Below are 19924 nucleotides of genomic sequence, written 5' to 3' on the forward strand. Positions count from 1 at the left end.
TTTATGGTAGTAAAATAGCTTTTAAACATTTTAATATATTTAAAAGAAAATATATTTAATATATTTAATATATTTAAAAGAATATAATTTAATTACATTACTAATTTACTATTTATATATTAATAGAGAGTGTGAGAACTTTGTCACTGTACACATTCTACAAATAAATGGATAGTTTTTTAGTTTTCCAGATGAAATCATCATTTTTTATATAACTTGTAAAGTGATTTGATTGCCATGTTATATCTCTTTTATTGGTGGTCTAAAGACTGTCAGGCTTTCCATTCGAAACCCCTATTTTCAGGAGTTTATGAGCAGGCAGTTGAAAAAAAAAAGTAACCAGCCAAATCTTGGCATTCACGATCTTGGTTCAATAGAAGGTACTTGCTCTAACAAAATTTTAAATAGTCAGCTCTTTTTTAAAGCTGTAAGCAGTACAAAGAGGATAAAGGAATTTTTTTGGTTAAATAAATAGGGAATATTTTTCCAGACAGCTTACCCCAATTCAATTTACAAAGCAAACTTTGCCCTTCTAGAAATCATTTAAGTATGTACGGTCCTATGTTCCAGTGGCCACAAGATCTTGCCTCAAGACTTTTTTTTCCCCTTTGCTGTCGTTCATTGCAAATATGCTTTATCCCTGTTCTCTTTTCTATCCATTTATGCTTTTTGAATTCTCCGTAGTATATTTACAATAAAAATGACTTTAATTTTGGCAGTCTTTTGTAGTTTTTTCCCCTCCTCTTTGCAGTGCCTACTTGAACAAAACAGTATATAACTTTACCTATTGCTTGGAGAACAGTATTAACTTTGAGAGAAGTTGTGTAAATAGCAAAGCTATTCTTGAAATTAAATTTCTGAAATACAGACTTTAGAAACTAATCTGAAGATTCACCCTTAGGAGGTCCAAGATGGTAGATTATTTAAACAAACAAACAAAGTTAAAAAAAAATAAATCTGAAGAGCTGTCACTTAAAGAGCAGGCTTTTAGGCAAGTTTCTTTTCTTCTTCTGGCAAGTATAGATGTCAGCTTCAGTACTTTCACATTCTGTTTTTAACCCACTATCATTTGCATGGTAAACATTTAACTACCATTGGTCCATGAAGGTGTTTGTGGGTTTTTTGTCACTTTTATTTCACTTCTTAGTTTTTAAACTATCATTTCCTGAACACCTAGTATAGACATGTAACCTACTGCAGGAAACAAGATGATCTCCTGGAAATCTTTACTTTTGCTGTACTCTGAAAATAATTTGCTTCAGGCAAGAGATTTTTGGGTGCTGCTGAAATTTCGGAGATCTGGGAAAACGGGGTAATAACATGACACCAGCTCTTAAGCAGCAACATCTGCTGTGGTTCAAAGCCACACAAAGAAAGCTACTTAAGCAGTTGCATGTTTTGGACTGCACGGACACGTGTGGTTCAACTGCAAAGACTGCAGAATAGAGGAAACTCAGAGCTTAGAGACAGCGCTCAACAATGGAGTCGTGGAAGATGAGCATCTTTAAAAGACAAACATCACCTTGTCCTCCAAGCTACGGAAGATCTTTGTCAGAACCTGCTTGTGCAAATTCGGAGATAGGAACAAGTTTAAGGAGTTATCCATGGTGTGGTCCGGTGAAAAGCAAGAGGAAGAAAAACGAACATGCTGTTTCCAATCTAGGAAAGCCACTGGGTGCTTATCGGTGGCAAACTCATCCCAGCTTCAGGTGGAAAGGGGGCAAAAGGGATAGTATGCAAGATGATAAAGGAGACTTGGATGAACCACAGCAAAAGGTCCTGCCAGAGATGGTTGGTAATGCTGCTGCTGCTGTTGCTGCTGCTGCTAATGAGGCCCTTGGAACATCAACAGAGAAGCTGAATCTGGCCAGCACCAGGTCACTTCGGGCCCCATTCACCAGATCTCTTTCTGAGCCAGAAGCCCACTGCAGTACCAGGTTTGTTAGACCATGGCTGACGTCAGCGAGATCAGTGGAGTCAGAGCAGCAGGGATATCTCATCCGTGGCATTTTCTCAACTCTTTCCAATGGCTTCTCCAGGATGTTGAGTCTAAAAGGAGAATCAACCAATGAGCCAGCAAGAGAAGGTATATGGTGATGAATAAGGGGAAAGAAGGGATGCCTGATTTAATTACTATTGGAATTTTAATTATTTGTGTTTTATAATAAGCTAAACCATTCTACTTCCTCACTAGAAGACAAATTATTTAATTAGTACAATTTTAAAAAACTGATAAACACTGCTTCAGAGAACCTCTTTCAATGAGTAATAGATAATAGTAAAAAATAGATTTGGTCAAATTAAGGAATTTTTGTATCGTGTTATACTCTTAAACTCTATTTTGGGGCCTGTGTAAGTGTTTTGGTTTTTAACCCTTGTTTATCCCCATTGGACTTTTTTTACAAGTTAAATGCAATTTAGAGGGAGAAATAATCAAATAATTTCCTCATGACAAAGTTGAAAATAAAAGAGAATTTCTACTGTGACTTCTTCATAAAAATTAATAAATGGTATTAGGGAGAACTATTTAAAGAAGAATTGTATTGATAGCTTTTAAAAAGTTGTAGTTTTGGTTTGCTTAGGTCATTAAAAACATATGATTTGAATATGGAAGCGGAAGATGCAAATTTTGAATATGCATTCAAATGAGAAAATAGAAATTTGTGTTTGGTTCATTTCAGACAACAGAATCATCAGTTTTTTAAAACCTCATTAGGACTTGTTTAAATTTTTAAATGTTTTATATTGATGCATTGTTAAAGCCAAACAACAACAACAGAAAAGAACCTCTTAAATTTTTATCTGATTGCCTTGGAATTGACTGACCTAATCTGATAAACTATTTTAATTATGTGTTAGGACCTATGTTGGTTTGTTGGTTTTGAAAACCTTAACACTGTAACTCTGATGATATCTCCATCTAGTTGAGGTCATTTTTGGACAAGCTCTTATCATTAGAAAACTTGAGTTTATCTTTATCATGAGATTGACCACATCAGCAGAAGTTTAAATTCTTTCCAAAATTTTGGGAATTAAAGAGCTTCGTTATTGGTGTCTAATTTAGTTCCTTTTAAAATAAAATTGGAGAATGCAAAAGAGTGATATATCAGTGAAGAATGAAGTATCTTCCAAATATATGTGTGCCAATAATGCAGTACTTCTCTTAAACTCTGCCCTCCCTAGGTTTTCCTTTGCTCAGTGAGTTTTAATGATAGTATTAAGTATGTATGTTTTGTTCTTAACCACGAGAAAAATCTTTCTTGGTGTTCTATTAACATTTCAGTAAAATTTTTGAAGGACTGGGTTGTTGCATTTCCTTAGATGCTAGTATGTCTATTTCCTTGTCAGGTGATCATAGGATGATGTAAAGGAGCATCAAAGGAAATTAAGAGTTTAAAATAAATGTTTAGGTAAGATGGCGAAATAGACAGACGCTGTGCCGAATGCCTCCCAGGATCACACCAAAATTACAAATAATTTATAAGATATTCAACCTCAGAAGTTCCCTGGGCCCTAGATGAGCAGAACCTCTAAACGAAGGACTTAAAGAGGAGGCCACGTCGAGTCTGGTAGGAGGGCTGGAGACGAGAGAGGGCGAACCCCGTGAGGGACACCTCAGCGGTGGGAAGGCTTCTCCCGTTGGGGGCAAGACCCTTCGGCCCCACACTGCGCTCTCCACCCCAGAGTTACTTTGCCGGGAAGAGGAGTTCTACAATAGCTGGAAGTTGAAAATAGTGAGGACTCTCTTTGCTCAACTCGGTGAGGCTGAGGGCAGCTGGAGAACAAGTGGAGCCGGCAAACCGACTCGCTCACTGGTGATCTAATACAATGAAGCAATCAGAGTGACAGCCAGAATGAAGAAACAAAGAAACATGTCCCAAGTAAAAGATCAGAAGAAACCTCAAGAAATGGAACTAAATGAAACAGAGGTATTCAACCTTTCAGAGACAGAGTTTAAAATAAATTTTTAGAATCAGTGTCTCACAGTGGTTAATATGTGTGCATTTGATAAAATAAAGCAATAGGGTTTTAAAAAATATTTGTATCTATGAACGTCTTTGGAGTTTTGTAATTAAGTATTTAACAAGTATGTGAGGTGCTCTGAGAATGTGTACCTGCTTTTTACACATTTATGGTCTACTTAAGAAGATATAAAATATTCTGTATTTATTGCTTCTTAATATCATTCTGTTCATAGAGTAATTATCCACATGGAAGCATATACAGAGTTTAAGGAGCTTTATAAGGGATTTCAAGTCCAGTAAGTAAAGAGCAGTGCATAGTGTTCCTACCATTCAGATCAGCAATTTTTTTTTCTAATAATTTAGTTGTATTTTTTAAAAAACTTTATTGGGGACCAATGTGTTTTTTTCCAGGACCCATCAGCTCCAAGTCAAGCTGTTGTCCTTCAATCTTAGTTGTGGAGGGCACAGTTCAGCTCCAAGTCCAGTCGCTGTTTTCAATCTAGTTTCGGGGGGAGGGGGAGCAGGGCATAGCCCACCATCTCATGCGGGAGTCAAACCAGCAACCTTGTTGGTAAGAGCTCGCGCTCTAACCAACTGAGCCATCCGGCCGCAGATCAGCAATTTTTATTAAGTAGTTACTGTATCTCCTAAGTGCTTCACCAGTTGACAGTCAAGCTTTTAAGTCTGAAATATACTTTTTAATACAAAGATTGGAGCTAGTTCTTGTCAAGAGATCTTCTCTTTGGGCAATAGCTTCTACCCTGCGTACAGTCTATGTCAGTGGTTTTTTAACCTACAGTTGTGAACCTTTCTTTCTCTTTCCCTGAAGAAGAAAGGGTATGATTGGCCTAGGAGGCCTGGATTCTACTTCCATCTATGACAGTTAACATTTGTGAAATGTAGTCTCTGAATTTCTCTTTACTCTTTCATGGAACAGAAAATTCCTTCTTCACAAGTGATGAATGAAATCTGAAAATGCTATTAAAGTAATGTGGCAAGGTATGGAACTATTAGAACACAGATGTCTTTTAGACTGTCAAAAAATCAGTATATTTCTTAATTTGAAACCGCTAGTGTTTGTTACTTTTCGTCTTCAAAAAGGACTGCAAGATGTGAGAGGCATTAGATAATGTAATATGCATTTAAAGCTTTTAAAACAGTGTTTGGCACATAGCAGTTGTTCTATATAATAGATATTGTTTCTATTAAGAAAGTGAATTGACATGGATATAGTTATTTTTTTAAAATCAGAAGGAAAAATAGGATACTTGATTGTTGAGTCTGTTAAGATTACTGAATGTAAATAAATTATGTTCTAGTCTTAAATTCTGTGAACTCAAACTTGTTCTGATCATTTGCATGTTCTGAGCATAAACAAGTAATAATTTCTTGTATCATAGCTGAACACCATCATCACCCTCACGTTTAAAACAATGAAATATATTACACTCAGGGTCCCTAACCATTTTAAAAGGGAGAAGCTCAAAGGCTTTCTGTGTTCAACCCTTCAGTTGTAGAGCATGTATTTCTTCATCTGTTACAATATATAGTTCAAATGATGCAATATAAAAAATAAAACTTATTCTTACAGCTAAAGGTAATTCCAGCTGCACTGGACCCATGGCTAAGCATAGAGTCGGCATACTTGCAATAGTGGAAATACATTGAAATGCCCATTAAAAGAGGAATAATTAAAGAGATTGTGGCATATCAGATCAACAAAATACCAGAGTCTACATAGTTGCTACTTATTAGCTATGTGAAGCTTAGAAGAAACTATAAAATTATTTAAAGGTACATGGGATGTAAATCATATATATCTAATGAATATAACACAAAGTAGAAATTACTGGGAGGCAATTTCATTCCTATGTAAGCAGTAAGAAAGGAAATTAAATATACCCTAGGTAGTTTTCCTTTCTGGTTATATTGCAATATTTTGTCTATAATGTCACGATAATAAGAATATCTTCTTTCCTAGTAATAAGAATATCCTCTTTCCTCAGTGTTAGTTATATTTTTATAAAGACCCTAACTTGAGAATTAGAAGACTTTTTTTTTGTCTTCTAGGTAATTTCTTTTAATATTTTCATTTAAGTTTTAATGATTTTTTCATTAAAAATCTTATTGAAAGGGACCTCATACATTAACAATTGTTTATTGAGTTCCTAAAACACTGGTCGTGTTGCAGGGAAATAGCACATGATTTTATTAATATGCAGCTTCCTCACTTATTCTAAGGAATCAGTAATTCTATTAGGAAAAAAAAAAGGGCTTTATGTTTATAAGATGTACATGTAATAAATGATGGTAAAGGCCTAGTTAGTATAAGAACTTTGGTGCCTCAGATCTTTTCTGCAATTGGACCTTCTACTATTTGCTTTATGTCATAATGAGTTAAAAAGTAATGTCTCTGCAAATACAGAGAAATATGTTCCCCTCCTGCTATTTCTCCTGAAAAATCTTTATTTCAGCATGTATGACACCTGCCCAGCTAGTATTTTTGTCACCCATCTGTAGCATCTAAGCGGTCCTGAAGTTGTTGATCCAATATTTTGTCATTTATGATACTTATGTTGCCTATTGTTAGGCAACTTTGAAGTTAATAAATCAGTTTTTAAAAATTTAGGCAATAAACTTGAATACTTGAGGCTATTTATGTATGATTCTATTTGTAAAATTATTCACCCTATCAATATAATTCTTTCATTTTAAATAAATATATTCTGGGTGTATTAGTCTGCTAGGGCTGCCTTAACAAAATACCACAGACTAGGTGGCTTAAAAAAAACCGTTTATTTTCTCACAGTTCTGGAGGCTGGAAGCCTAAGATCAAGGTGCAGGTGAGGTTGCTTTCTCTTGAGCCTTTGTCACCTTGCATATGGGGTTCTCTTCTTGTATTCTCTGTTGGCCTTTCCTCTTCTATAGGTGCCTCTAGTGTCTTCTTCTTTTAATTATTGAATTAGGGCCCCACTCTTTATGACACCGTTTACCCTTAATTACCTCTTTAAAGGTCCTATGTCCAAATACAGTCACATTGGGGGCTAGGAGGATACAATTCAGTTCATAACACTAGGGAACAAAAGTCTCCACAATTATCAGGTTATTACTGCAATATATTGGGTTGTCGGAAAAGTCATGATGCATTTTTACAACGGAAAACAGAAAAAATATGTCATGACTTCTCCGACAATGCAATATTAGCATAAAATTTAAAATGTTACTTGACATAGTCACATATATGCTCTAACTTTAAAAACATTTGTTATGAAGTTGAGTGGCTTTAGAGAAAAATAGGTTATATCACTTTAAATTTAATCTTATGTTTCTCATCATACATATATGTGTATTTTAGAATGGTTGTAGTCAGTATAAAATATGTGCTAAGTTGTCTTCCTTTTTTCATTTAAGACTATTTCGTATACATTCCCATCTACTGACCAGTAATAAAAATGGCAATGATATTGGACTGTCTGGTAATCTATTATATTGAAAATGTTGAAGTTGGCTCTTGTGAATGTTTAGTTGTTTATAATTTTTTTTCATTACAATTTCCACTTATGGAAATATTTTTTTTTTCCTGTTGGCTTATTTTTTGGGGACATACCAGGAATACTTAATTATACCTTGGAATATGACTATCTTATAATTCATTATATATTTTAAGGTTTTCCACTAGGAAGGCGTACATATTCATAATGCCTATAACAATTAGAAGTACAATTTCCCTCCATGACTGTACCAATTTGGACTTCAGCACTCTGTTTTGTTTCAGTTTTTTGTCTTTTTTTTTTTTTTTAAAGATTTTATTGGGGAATCTGGGGGAAGGGGAACAGACAAGTTGCTGTCCTTTTGATCTTCAGTCTAGTTGTGGAGGACGTTGTTTCACTGGCCCAAGTTGGCACCATCATTGCACTCTTCCCGGGCGAGGCAGATCAGTTGCCAGCTTCTGGACGGCTGCTCACGCTGGCTGCTGGCTACACACAGTAGCCCATGGCATCCCACTGCAGCAGGGGCTGCAGCCTACGCCGAGACTCACGGCAGCCCAGCTCCAGGTTGAGCTGTTGTTCAGCATCTTAGCTGTAGAGGGCAGTGCCACTGGCCCTCATGTGGGATCCGAACCGGGGTGCTCTGGCATCCCAAGCCAGTTCTTTTTTTTTTTTTTTAAAGATTTTTATTGGGGAATTGGGGGGATGGGAACAGTGCTGGGGAATTGGGGGAAGGGGAACAGACAAGTTGCTGTCGTTTTGTTCTTCAGTCTAGTTGTGGAGGACGTTGCTTCACTGGCCCAAGTTGGCACCATCATTGCGCTCTTCCCAGGCAAGGCAGATCAGTCGCCGGCTTCTGGACGGCCGCTCACTGCGGCTGCTGGCCGCTCACGCTGGCTGCTGGCTACACACGGTAGCCCATGGCAACCCACTGCAGCAGGGGCTGCAGCCTACGCCGAGACTCACGGCAGCCCAGCTCCAGGTTGAGCTGTTGTTCAGCATCTTAGCTGTAGAGGGCAGTGCCACTGGCCCTCATGTGGGATCCGAACCGGGGTGCTCTGGCATCCCAAGCCAGTTCTTAACCATCGCGCCACTCGGCCGGCCCCCAAGCCAGTTCTTAACCAATGCGGCACTCGGCCAGCCCCGGTTTTTTGTCTTTTGTTGTACTCAGCATGGGGTGAGAGAACGGGGAAAAAAATCTTTTGAGTTGGACAAATTGGTTCAAATTTTTACCCATGTTGTTATCTAGTTCTATAACTTAGAAAGTTTCCTCCAACCTTTCTGAGCCTACATTTTCTCATCAATAAAATGTGAGATGTTAATGTTTTGCAGAGATGTTGTAAATGGTAAATGAAACAAGCTGCCTAATTCAGTTAGGTAGCTAATAAAAGTTTTTATGATTATTAATTTAATGGGTGTATAGTATTACTGTTATATTTTAACTTTATTAGTGAAGTGGCACTTTTCCTCCATAAAATGGTTTATAATATAATATTTGATTGTTTTTCAGATAGAATCTCTGTTGTTTCTTTTGATTATTTATCAAGTGGAATCTGAGTATATGTACCAATATTTTGTTTATTTTTTAGGTATTTTACATTGTAGGTTTTAAGTTCATTTACATTTATCTCAAATATTCTTGTTTTCAAGTAAAATTCAAGCAGTTTAAAAGAGCTATTCAGACCTTAGAAAGCATGTTTTTGACCCCCCCTCCTTTATTTCTTCGTTATTTAGAAAACTTAACAGTTATTACAAATATATTAATATATTTCATTGTTAAAATTTGTTTTGAAATAATTATAGTCTTTCTGGGATTAATTTAGTTGTATGATATGAGGTACAGAACTAAGCAAATTATTTGCAATGTTAATAACAGTTGTACCAAATTATTTCTTTCTACATGATTTCAGTATATGTTTAAAATATTTGAATGCCTCCTGTCTGTTTCAAAATGTTCCCTGGAATTTCTCTTATTTCACAGATTTTTCTCTTTTTAAAAGCAATTAAGTTTTGTTTATTTTTTCTGTAAAATGAAATAGCTTTTTCTCTAATTATAAAAGTAAAACCATTACTGTATAAATCGTACTAAAGACAAAAACATAAGAAAGACAATTAAAACAGGCTATAATCCTTAGCTGCCAAACTGATTTTAATTTTAATATGAATTAAATTATTTTCAATTTCTAATTTTAATTTCAGGTACAAAACAGGTACGTGATAGTTGTGTAATATGATGCTGCTTAGTCCTTTGTTGGAGTTAGACAGACCTGAAGTTAAATTCTACGTCTGTTCCTCTTTAGCTGTGAAGTAGGCATAACCTATCTGAGTCTGCATTTTCTTTACAATAAAACACAGCTAACAGTAGAGATGTCATAGAGTTGTTAGAAGGATTAAATGAAATAGCATGGGCCAAGTGCTTTATGTAACTCATAGTAAGAGCTCAATAGAAGTTAATACCTGGTGGTGTGCTGGAGCCAGCTTGCAGAGGCAATTTTGTGCATCTCTTCCCAATTCCCATTTAGTGACATTGCATTGATAGCTTAGTGGGACTACTTAACCACAGTGGGACTGTTTAAACCCCAGAAATATTGCAAATCAAAGGTGGGTAGTGATGTTTCAGGTGGGACAGTTGTTAAACTTTCAGCAACGTACCATTGGTAACACCTATTATTATTTAAACCTTTAAACTTAAAAACCAGTATTATTACAGAAAATGATTTTAACTCTAGATTTAAATATGTTTTGTCACAGTAAAAAATTTTATGTTTTACTATTTTAGAGTATCAATCAAAGTTGAATATTGAGCTGTATTAAATGCCTTTATTGGCATCTATTGATATATATATATATATATATATATATATATATATATATATATATATAAAAAAAATATATACATATTTTAAGAAAGGAAAAAACTGTATTAAAATTGTGATGCTTAGTATATAGTGATAACAAAAGATGAATACAAGTCGTGTATACATTTTTTGGCACTCCTGGTATATAGATATAGATACGTATAGTTCTTTTTCTATTATTTTACCAGCATTGAAGGTCTAGGATAACCTATGTATAGTGGATAATTATTTTAAGTTATTTTTGCTGAGGTATGCTAGCACTTTGTGTTACGATATTTTTTGGTAAGTCATTTCTAACTATGTTCCTGCCTCTGAGATTACATTACACAGTAATTTTTTTTTACCCTATTATTGAGTGATTTTTGAGATCAAAACTGTGTATTACTTTTTAGCCCCCTGAATAAAATGTAATCCTCTTCTGAATTATAGAATACTATAAATAACACTTTGGAAATTATTTCTAGTGAATTTATTCATGGTATCTTTATTACTCATGGAATTTTAAAGATAATTTAAAATTTTGTGTTTACTATTATTTATAATTATTTTTCTGCTTATTGTTTCATTTTGGTGTTTTATATTTAAATTATTTTTACTTCGATTTTCAGTTTATTAGTATGTGTTAAGTAAAATAACCTCCAATATTAGCAAAATTTATATTTATTTTTGCCTCATATTTCAGCAAATCCATTAACATAAAATTTAAGCAAATTATTAGGCACAATCAATAAAAAATATTTACTTTAAAATTTTAGTTTACTTCCCTCATTGAATTTGTATCAAAGTTTCCAATGAAGCTATTCTTGAAAGTAAAATTTTCTTGTCCTTTTTGTCTCATGCTTAAATGGTCAGATTTCATTCTTTCCATATGGTTATGCAATTTCTGAGCAATCTGACAAATGAAATGAAAAGAGTATGTGCTTTATATGCAAAGCACTTCCCTTAACAAATAACTGACTGGTTTGATTTTCTTATCTAAAACATAGTAATTTAACTTCAATTTACCAAGTCAATAAATTGAAAAATTTATGGGAGAGAGCCAGCCATAATCCTAAGGAATAAAATTTCCTAGCCAATTTATTCATTTATCTAAAATATCTTCAACCATTTTCCAAAAAGAGATTATTCAGCTGTTATCCCACCTTATTCTTGCTGGCAGTGTCTTTTTCATGCTCATTTTTTAGAAATTTGAGTCAGAGAGCCATTGATTTACTAAATTTTCAGACAACCAGAAGACATTTCTTTTTTGAGATATTGGGTACAAAGGATTTGACCCAGTATGGTCAATGGTAGTTAATGGTGACATCAGCCATATAGTAGTAATTTTTCTCGACTACACCTAATAATCTTGAGTGCTGAGCCAGCTATAATCTAGAATAGAATCAGAGATTCTAATTTTAGGGCCTAGACTAAAACCCAGAATTCTTAAAAACCACCCTTAAAACGTGCCTAGTCTTCCAAGTGATATTTTTTTATCCGTGTTGCAACTCTTCAAGCCTATAAATATTAGCAATTCCTTAGTTTTCAGTTGCTCATGGTTTTCCAGTAAAGTCTTAAAATGCAAAGCAAAACAAACAAACAAAAAATGAAAAACACAGTAACAAACTAGAAAGCATTTGCTTTTAAGTATTGTGATTAATAGTTTATTTCACTGGTTGAATCTTTATGGTATGATTTGCACCAAATGCTAGGAGTCTCTGGCATTTTACCTTGGAGCAAAAATGAACTAGTGACTTCCAGCTTTTGGCTCTGATTTCTTAATGTAGCTGGATCTGGATCTTCCTTTATTTACTTCAAAGGTAACAGATTTTAAAGTAAGAGATAAGCTTTGTTTTTTTAGGAAGATAATTTTAATGTTAGCATGGGTGATGGACTACTGATGGAGAGCTACAATTACATTGTGCCTGAGTTTACATTAGACATGATTAAGAGGTAAATTAAAGATGTGTCAATATTAAGTGAGAGTAGAAACTCAAATCAAAAGACATTTCCAAAGGTAGATTGACAGAATTTGAATGATGCAGAAGGCCAATAGGAATCAATAATAACAAGGTTTATAGATTTGGAAAATGGTGACACCTTTAAGTTTGAGAATAAAGAAGTAGAGCAAGTACAAAGGGGAAGTACATGAATGTGTGTTTAGTAATTTCTGTGTAATTGGTTTTTCAACCTCTGGTACTTCATATGCTTTTATCTGGTTTAATCCTCTGACTACCCCTTGAGGTAGTTAGAGTTATTCTCATTTTATAAGTAAGGAAGCAGAAGCTCAGAAATGTTCAGTAATGTCCCTAAGACTACCCAGCTAGTTAATCGTGGGTCCCAGGTCTCTGACTCCAAGCCCATGTTCTCACCCCTCCATTTTGTGGTCCCCTGAGCACATGATGTTTGAGAGGTTTTCAAGAGCCTGGGAGCCTCTGCCCGATAAGCGCTGAGGAATCGTGGGGCAGGAGATCAGGCATAGAGATGAGTTCCCATGTGATGATACACTTCGGGCGTCATCAGTGCATAGACGCTGAAGCCACAGGAATGGGTGAAGTCACTCGGGGCAAGGGCTGTAGTGTGAGGGTAACGAGTGGCAGACGAGCACCCTGACCTTGGCACATTTGGCTGTCTTATGCCAGGCTAACCGGAGGCTATTAGCAGCCACTCAACTTTTATGGTTATAGACTTAGAGTTTACCCATTGTGGTGGCAAGTCTGATATGCTGACTTTTATACACACAAACACACACACCTTATTTATTTTTATTTAATAGCTTTATTGAGATATAATTCACACAGTATGCAATTTACTCATTTAAAGTATACAACTCTATTGGGTTTTTTGTTTTTGGAATTGTGAATATATATATATCATAACATTTACCATTTTAACATTTTTAAGTGTAGAGCTCTGTAGAATTAAGTGCTTCACATTGTTGTGCAGCCATCATCACTGTCCATTTCCAGAACGTTTTCGTCTTTCCATTCAGAAACCCTGTACCTATTAAAACAACAGCTGCCTGTTTCCCACCTCCCCCAGCCTTGGTAACCACCACTCCACTTACTTTTTGTCTCTATGAAGTCGACTACTTCCGGTATCTTACATCAGTGGAATCATATGGTATTTGTTCTTTTGTATAACTTGGTTGTTCTTAGTATATTCACAGAGTTGTACAACCACACTGCAATCAATTTTACACCAAAACAGAAACTCTACCTTTAGCACTCACTCCCCCATTCCCTCCATCTGCCCCCACCAGCCGCCCCAGCCATAGGTTAACTGCTAATGTGCCTGCGTCTCTATGGATTTGCCTGTAGATTTCATATAATGGAATCATACAATGTGTGGACTTTTGTGTATGGCCTCTTTTATTTAGCATAATGCTTTCAAGGTTCATCCATGTTGTAGGGTCTATCAGTACTTCATTTCTTTTTATGACCAAATAATATCTATTATGTGGATATACCACATTTTATTTATATATTCATCAGTTGATGGACATTGAGTTGTTTGCACTTTTAGGCTATTATGAACTAAGCTGCTATGAACATTCACGAACAAGTTTTTACATGGATATATGTTTTTATTTCTCTTGAGTATATTTATTTTTCTATTGTGTAAAGGACATCTCCAGAGTTCAAAATAATGATATGATGTTTGGAGACCTTAAGTAACATTTAGTTTTCCATTTGCTATCTAAACATGTAACAGTCTTGCTAGTTTATTAGTGTTTTATATCTATGTATTCATTCAATCAATATTTGTATAAGGTATTTGCTATTGTAGTCTTAATGGATAGTTTCAGTAATTAGCAATTTCCTACACCTGTGCTGAAAACATAACAAGAAATATGTGTTTGGTTCCGTGTGATTTCGTTTCCCGCTGGAAGCTTGATTATAGTGAACGTGGAGATTTGTCTTTTTTGCCCGGATGATTGTCATATTTTTATCTGCTTGAGGCAGTGATTCGTCAATTTCTCACGCTCAAGGCCGGGTGATCTTTGTGAGGAAGTAAAGAAAAGAGTAAGATGAGTAATGACTCGGAATCTATGATTATGAAACCTTATCCATATGAGTACACAGGTTCTTAGTGACTGAGCTTTAGTCAGTAAGCCACAGGCATTTTTCCTGTCTTTCTCATGTGAATTTTCTCATCGAGATAGCCTTAGCTTCTTTTCTCCTAGTTTTTAATTTCTGAGTTGTTGGCGATTATCTGTTCACTTGCTTTTACAAAATACAAATCCTTTGTTGTGTCCATAACTTTGATGTTGTCACCAAACCGTCAAAATAGTCTGGAGCTCACGGGATACCAATTCAACTATAACTTAGCCCAGCATATAACCATAACTTGGTCAAAATAAAGGGTATTTTGAATGCTATGTGTGTGGTTTGTTGTTCTGGACAAAAGTGGCATCTGGTGGTTAGAACATATGAGTTGTTGTCAGCATTTGTGGGTTTATTCCCAGATCCAAGCTTCTTAAAAAGAGAGGCAGAGTCCATGCTTGGTATATGTTTAGCGAAATGCTTCTTATACTATGATGTACTGTAAATACTAGTGAAGATTTTATACTATTGGCAGAGTAATGTATAATAAATTATTGACAATACTATGTTAAATGATAATAGCTGTCATGGATACTCAGTAATTCCATTCTTTAAGCTTTCTTTGAGAAAGACATGATTAACTAGTAGCGATGGTATTTTAAGCAACTTAATAATGGACTTTTTTTTTTTAATTCAAAGTGTGTAGACATTACTCTTTATCTAAGGGACTGCTGAAAACTCTGCCAAATGAAACTCATCCATTCCACGTAGTACTTGCCAGAATCTCAGAGTAAGGAACATGCTTTAAGATTGTGTGATGATTCTAGAATGTGGAGATCAGACACTGATATTCTAGCATTAAGTTTTTTTTTTAACTTACATCCTCTTGACAGCATCCTAAACCAAGGGTTTTAAAAAATAAGTCCTCTTGTAATATTACTGGCCCTTGAGCTGGACAGAGGTGTTCTGTCCTTAAAGTTAGAAATCACTTTGTGAGGGGTGAAAAGCATAACTATTGTTTTGTACACCTGAAACCAATAATAAAAAAATAATAATAATAAAAATAAAGTTAGAAAGATCCCTTCCTAGTTTATTAAAAATAGTTGAATGGGATTAAAAATTTTTAATTAAAATTTTAGTAAATATTTCTCACCATTTTGGTGCCTGGCTTAGCCTATAATAAAAAAGTAACGTAACTCAGATTTCTATATTTGATTATATTTAATATCAGCTTGTTGAGTTGCATTTTGTCCTGGGACTTAGGGCATGGCCTTGCATACAGTGATTTATGATTACCTGTTGTCCATAGTGAACAGGGGTTGGTTGCTAGTAGAAACCATGATTATAGCTGGTTTATTAATCCTCTCTAACCTTTATTCCAAAGTATTCGATTGACAATTATGTCTCAGATATTGTGGTTAGCCCCTAGATTGAGACTGCATTCCTTTGAATAATACTTTCCTGTTCCTGTTTTCTGTGGAGTTCTAGATGTGTCATTTTGTTCAGCCAAAAGGAACTTAATATTTTCTTGTGAATCCCACCTCTTCTTTTTTTTTAATTAAAGTTTATTGGGGTGACAATTGTTAGTAAAGTTACATAGGTTTCAGGTATACAATTCTGTAATACATTATCTGTATATCACATTGTGTGCTCACCACCCGGAGGCAGCTCTCCTTCCATCACCATATATTTCCTCCCTTTTACCCTCATCTACCACCGCCCTCCCCCCTTACCCTCTGGTAACCACTAAACTATTATTTGTGTCGATGAGTTTTTATTTCTTCATTTGTTTGTCTTGTTCCTTTCTTGTTTACAGTTTTATATATATTTCATTACTTTTTTTTTTAAACCAATGACAAATGTTCATTTAAACACTAAGGGTTATTTTTGATATTTTTATCCAGTTTTTTTTTGTTGTTGTTTGTTTTTTCAGCAATAGACTACTTCAAATTCTAGATGTAGAGAGACCTTTTATCCAGGAGTAAATTATTTTGGAATAATACCACTTAAGAAAAATCATTTAAAGCAGTTGCCAGGATTTCATACTAGATAATATATACATGTATGTATGGGGGGGAGGGGGGTAGAGGATGATTGAGAATTTATCTTTAAAAAATATTAAATAGGAATTTATGAAAACAAACTTTTTAATATTTTAAACAAAATTTAGGTTATGATTGCAACTATGCACTAATTATTAAAATAAACAACTTTTTAATAATTGCAGTGAACTTTTGTTTTGAGTATTTTTTTCTGAAAAACATGTAATTGCAAGTTATAACATCCTTCACATTTTATGTTCTCTGCACAATTATTTTATTATAGATATAGAATTTTTTATCAAATCATTAGAAGAATTTGTTAGTTCTTTCAAGACTCCTTTTTTTATTTATACCTATTTCAATTTATTAGAAAATTAAGCCCTTCTGTTATATCCTGTTGCCACATTGTTCTAATTTCACAACACAGTTTTAAAATAAAAGTGCAGGTCTTAAAATACAAGGTAGAATTCTGGGGAAAGAATAAATAATTTACAGTTTATAAATAAATGTAAAAATAGGATGAATTTATGAATACACCTGAATACTTCTGTTTTAATAATCATGATCCTTTTGGAGGGCTATGTATTTGGAACTCACATATCCTAAATGAGTATTATTGATGTAAATTATGTCTATACCAGGAATAAGATACAGAGTGCTGAGTAACTGTATTAAAGAATGAAGTGCTTTCTATGTACATTATCGAAAGACCTCCAAGCTGTGTTATAAAATAAGCAGCAAAAGTATTTGTATATATTATTTTTAGTTCTTTGTAGTTTTCAGACCCTGTCAAATGTGTTATTTGATAATATGTACATTGTGAAGAAAATAACAAGTTCATTTTATGTATGGGGAGAAATACTTTACATGTGGGGAAATTTCCAGAAGGAAGCCCTTTCCTCCTTTAAGGCAGCTGTGGATTTGGAAATGAGAGATAGAAGACTCTGCGAGTTAGACTTGAATCCTCCACCAATCTGGTATCTCTACCTTTTTGTCTTTACATTAGTTTTACTAGAATAAGTCAAGCTTGATCATGGATAAGATTCAATAACCTTTACTTAATACCTGCCTTTCCCCTGCCAGAGGTGGATGACCAAAGATTGCACTGAGTAAAGTGACTAAAGGATGGCAAGCAACCTACCAACTTATCAATGCAGTATCTTGGGCAACTTTACTTGCTCTGCATTTGCTAACTGTTAAATGCAGATAATAATAGTACAGATGGATTTCGACCTCCTGTCCAAACACATAGACACACATGCAGAGGGGTACATGTAGAGGTCATAACTGGACCACTTAGTCCGTGTGAATATTCTGTGTTCTGCTGTGAGGTTTACCTTTAGCTCTCTCCTCAGTTCAGCTGGTCCCTTGCTCAGGAAGCGCTCTATTGAGAGCCCCAGGATAGAGAACTTCCTTATTTCACCCCCAGGTTTTGTTCCTTGATTTGTTCACAGTGTTTTTTTTAGTGTATCTCTTTGTTTAGTTTGCTTAGTGGTTGTTCTTAGAGGTATTACAATACTCATATGTGACATCACACTTTACTGGTATCAGCATTTTACTCCTTTGAGTGTAGTGTAGAAATCTTACTTCCACTTAGGTTCCTCTACCTTGCACTTTCAAACATCATTGTCTTGAGTATCAGATGGTTTTATAATTTTTGCTTCAATCAAATATTTATAAACTCATGAGGAGGATAGAATATGTCCTCATATTTCTGCTCTTTCCATTATTTTTTCTTCCTGATGCTCTAAAATTCCTTCTTTTATCATTTCCTTTCTGTTCAAAGAACTCCCTTTTGCCATTAAAATTTAAAAAAAATTTTTCAATTACAGTTGACATTCAACATTGTATTAGTTTCAGGTGTAAGGCATATGGTTAGACATTTATATAACTTACGAAGTGATCCCCCAGATAAGTGTAGTATCCCCCTTACACCGTATGTAGTTATTATAATATTATTGACTGTATTGCCTAAGCTATACTTTACATCACCGAGGCTGTTTTGTAACTGCCAATTGGTACTTCTTAATCCCTTCACCTTTTTCACCCAACCCCCCAACCCCCAGCTTCCCTCTTACCTGGCAACTGTCAGTTTGTACTCTGCATCTATGAGTTTGTTTCTGTTTTGTTTGTTTGTTTATTTTGTTTTTTCAGATTCCACATATAAGTGACATCATATGGTATTTGTCTTTGTCTGACTTATTTCACTTAGCATAACACCCTCTAGGTCCATCCATGTTGTCGCAAATGGTAAGATTTTAAATTTTTTTTATGCCTTTTGCCATTCTTTAAGAATAAGTTGGCTAGTAACAAATTCTTTTAATTTTCCTTTGTCTGAGAATGTCTTAATTTCGCCTTCATTTCAGAAGAATTCGTTTCACCAGGTTTAGAATTTGCAGTTGATAGTTCTTTTCTTTCAGCCTTTCAAAAACTTTGTCCCACTTCCTTTCTGGCCTTTATGGTTTCAGATTAGAAATCCACTGTCATGTGGATTGATGTTCCCCTAGAGGTAGTATGTCATTTTTTCTGACTGCTTTCAAGATTTATTTTTTGTCTTGAGTTTTCAGAAGTTTAATTATGATGTGTCTTGTCTTGGATTTACTTTGGGTCTACTCAGCGTCTTGAATCTGTAGGCTTATGGTTTTTGCCTCCCCTTTTGGGAGGTCTTCAGTATTTTTCAAGTACTCTTCTATCTGTACTCCATTGCTTGCTCTTCTCCTGGGACCCCACTGATATGAATGTTGGCTCTTTCTTATTGTTCTACAGGTCTTTGGTGGTTTTCTTTTTTCCCCCAGTCTATTTTCTTTCTTGTTCATATTCAGTAAATTCTGTTGATCTCTCCTCAAGTTTGCTTATTCTATCATCTCCAGTCTACTGTTGAGCTGTTCCAATGAACTTTGTTTCTATTATTACATTTTCCAGTTCTATAATTTTCATGCAGTTCTTTTTATAACTTCTATTTCTTTGTTGAGGTATTCTATTAGTTTGTTCCAAGAGAATTTCCAATTGATCGTGATGTATTTTATGATGGCTGCTTTAAATTCCTTACCAGATAATTTCAACATCTGATTCATCTCAGTTGATTGTCTTTTCACAAGTTTTGATATTCTTGTTTCTTGGTTTGATGGGTGATTTTTAAAATAAAACCTTGAACATTTTGGCTGTTATATCAGGCAACTCTGGGTCCCTTTTAAGCCTTTTATTTTAGTTGTCAACCTATTTAGGTTCAGCGTGTAGCTACCGGCCTAATATTGACGGGTATGGTTCCTATGACAATTGGATTTCCAGATCCTTAGCAGTGCTATTTTGGTCTGCTTGGTTTATGTGGGCCTTCTGCTCGTCTGTGCTGGTGTAGCTGAGGGAGCAGAGTGAGCCTGCCCAGAACAGGCCATCTGTGCCCCTAGGAAGGAGAAGGGAATCCCCAGCCCAGGGGGACCGAGGCCTTCTTGCCTGGGCTGCTATGGCGGGTAGAGAACAATTCCCAGGCTGGGCTCTTGTTGTGGTGGGTCTCCCCCCCCCACCCCCACCGCTTCCCCCACAAACCCT

The 19924-nt window shown here is 35.1% G+C and overlaps 1 protein-coding gene across 2 annotated transcripts in view; it reads left to right on the plus strand.

The window, feature by feature from the left end:
• The window catches only part of RASAL2 (RAS protein activator like 2), a 291558-nt gene that overhangs the window by 88754 nt on the left and 182880 nt on the right, over nt 1–19924 (plus strand). Inside the window, exon 1 of one of the 2 annotated variants that reach the window (XM_019646436.1) lies at nt 1219–2086. The exons of the other annotated variant lie outside the window; for it this stretch is intronic. Within the exon in view, the coding sequence (XP_019501981.1) occupies nt 1480–2086 (607 nt within the window). The 5' untranslated portion in view covers nt 1219–1479. Of the gene's footprint in view, nt 1–1218; nt 2087–19924 lie in introns of those variants that run through there. 2 annotated transcript variants of the gene reach the window in all.

Source organism: Hipposideros armiger, unplaced genomic scaffold, assembly GCF_001890085.2.
Source record: "Hipposideros armiger isolate ML-2016 unplaced genomic scaffold, ASM189008v1 scaffold_6, whole genome shotgun sequence".
Classification (NCBI taxonomy): domain Eukaryota; kingdom Metazoa; phylum Chordata; class Mammalia; order Chiroptera; family Hipposideridae; genus Hipposideros; species Hipposideros armiger.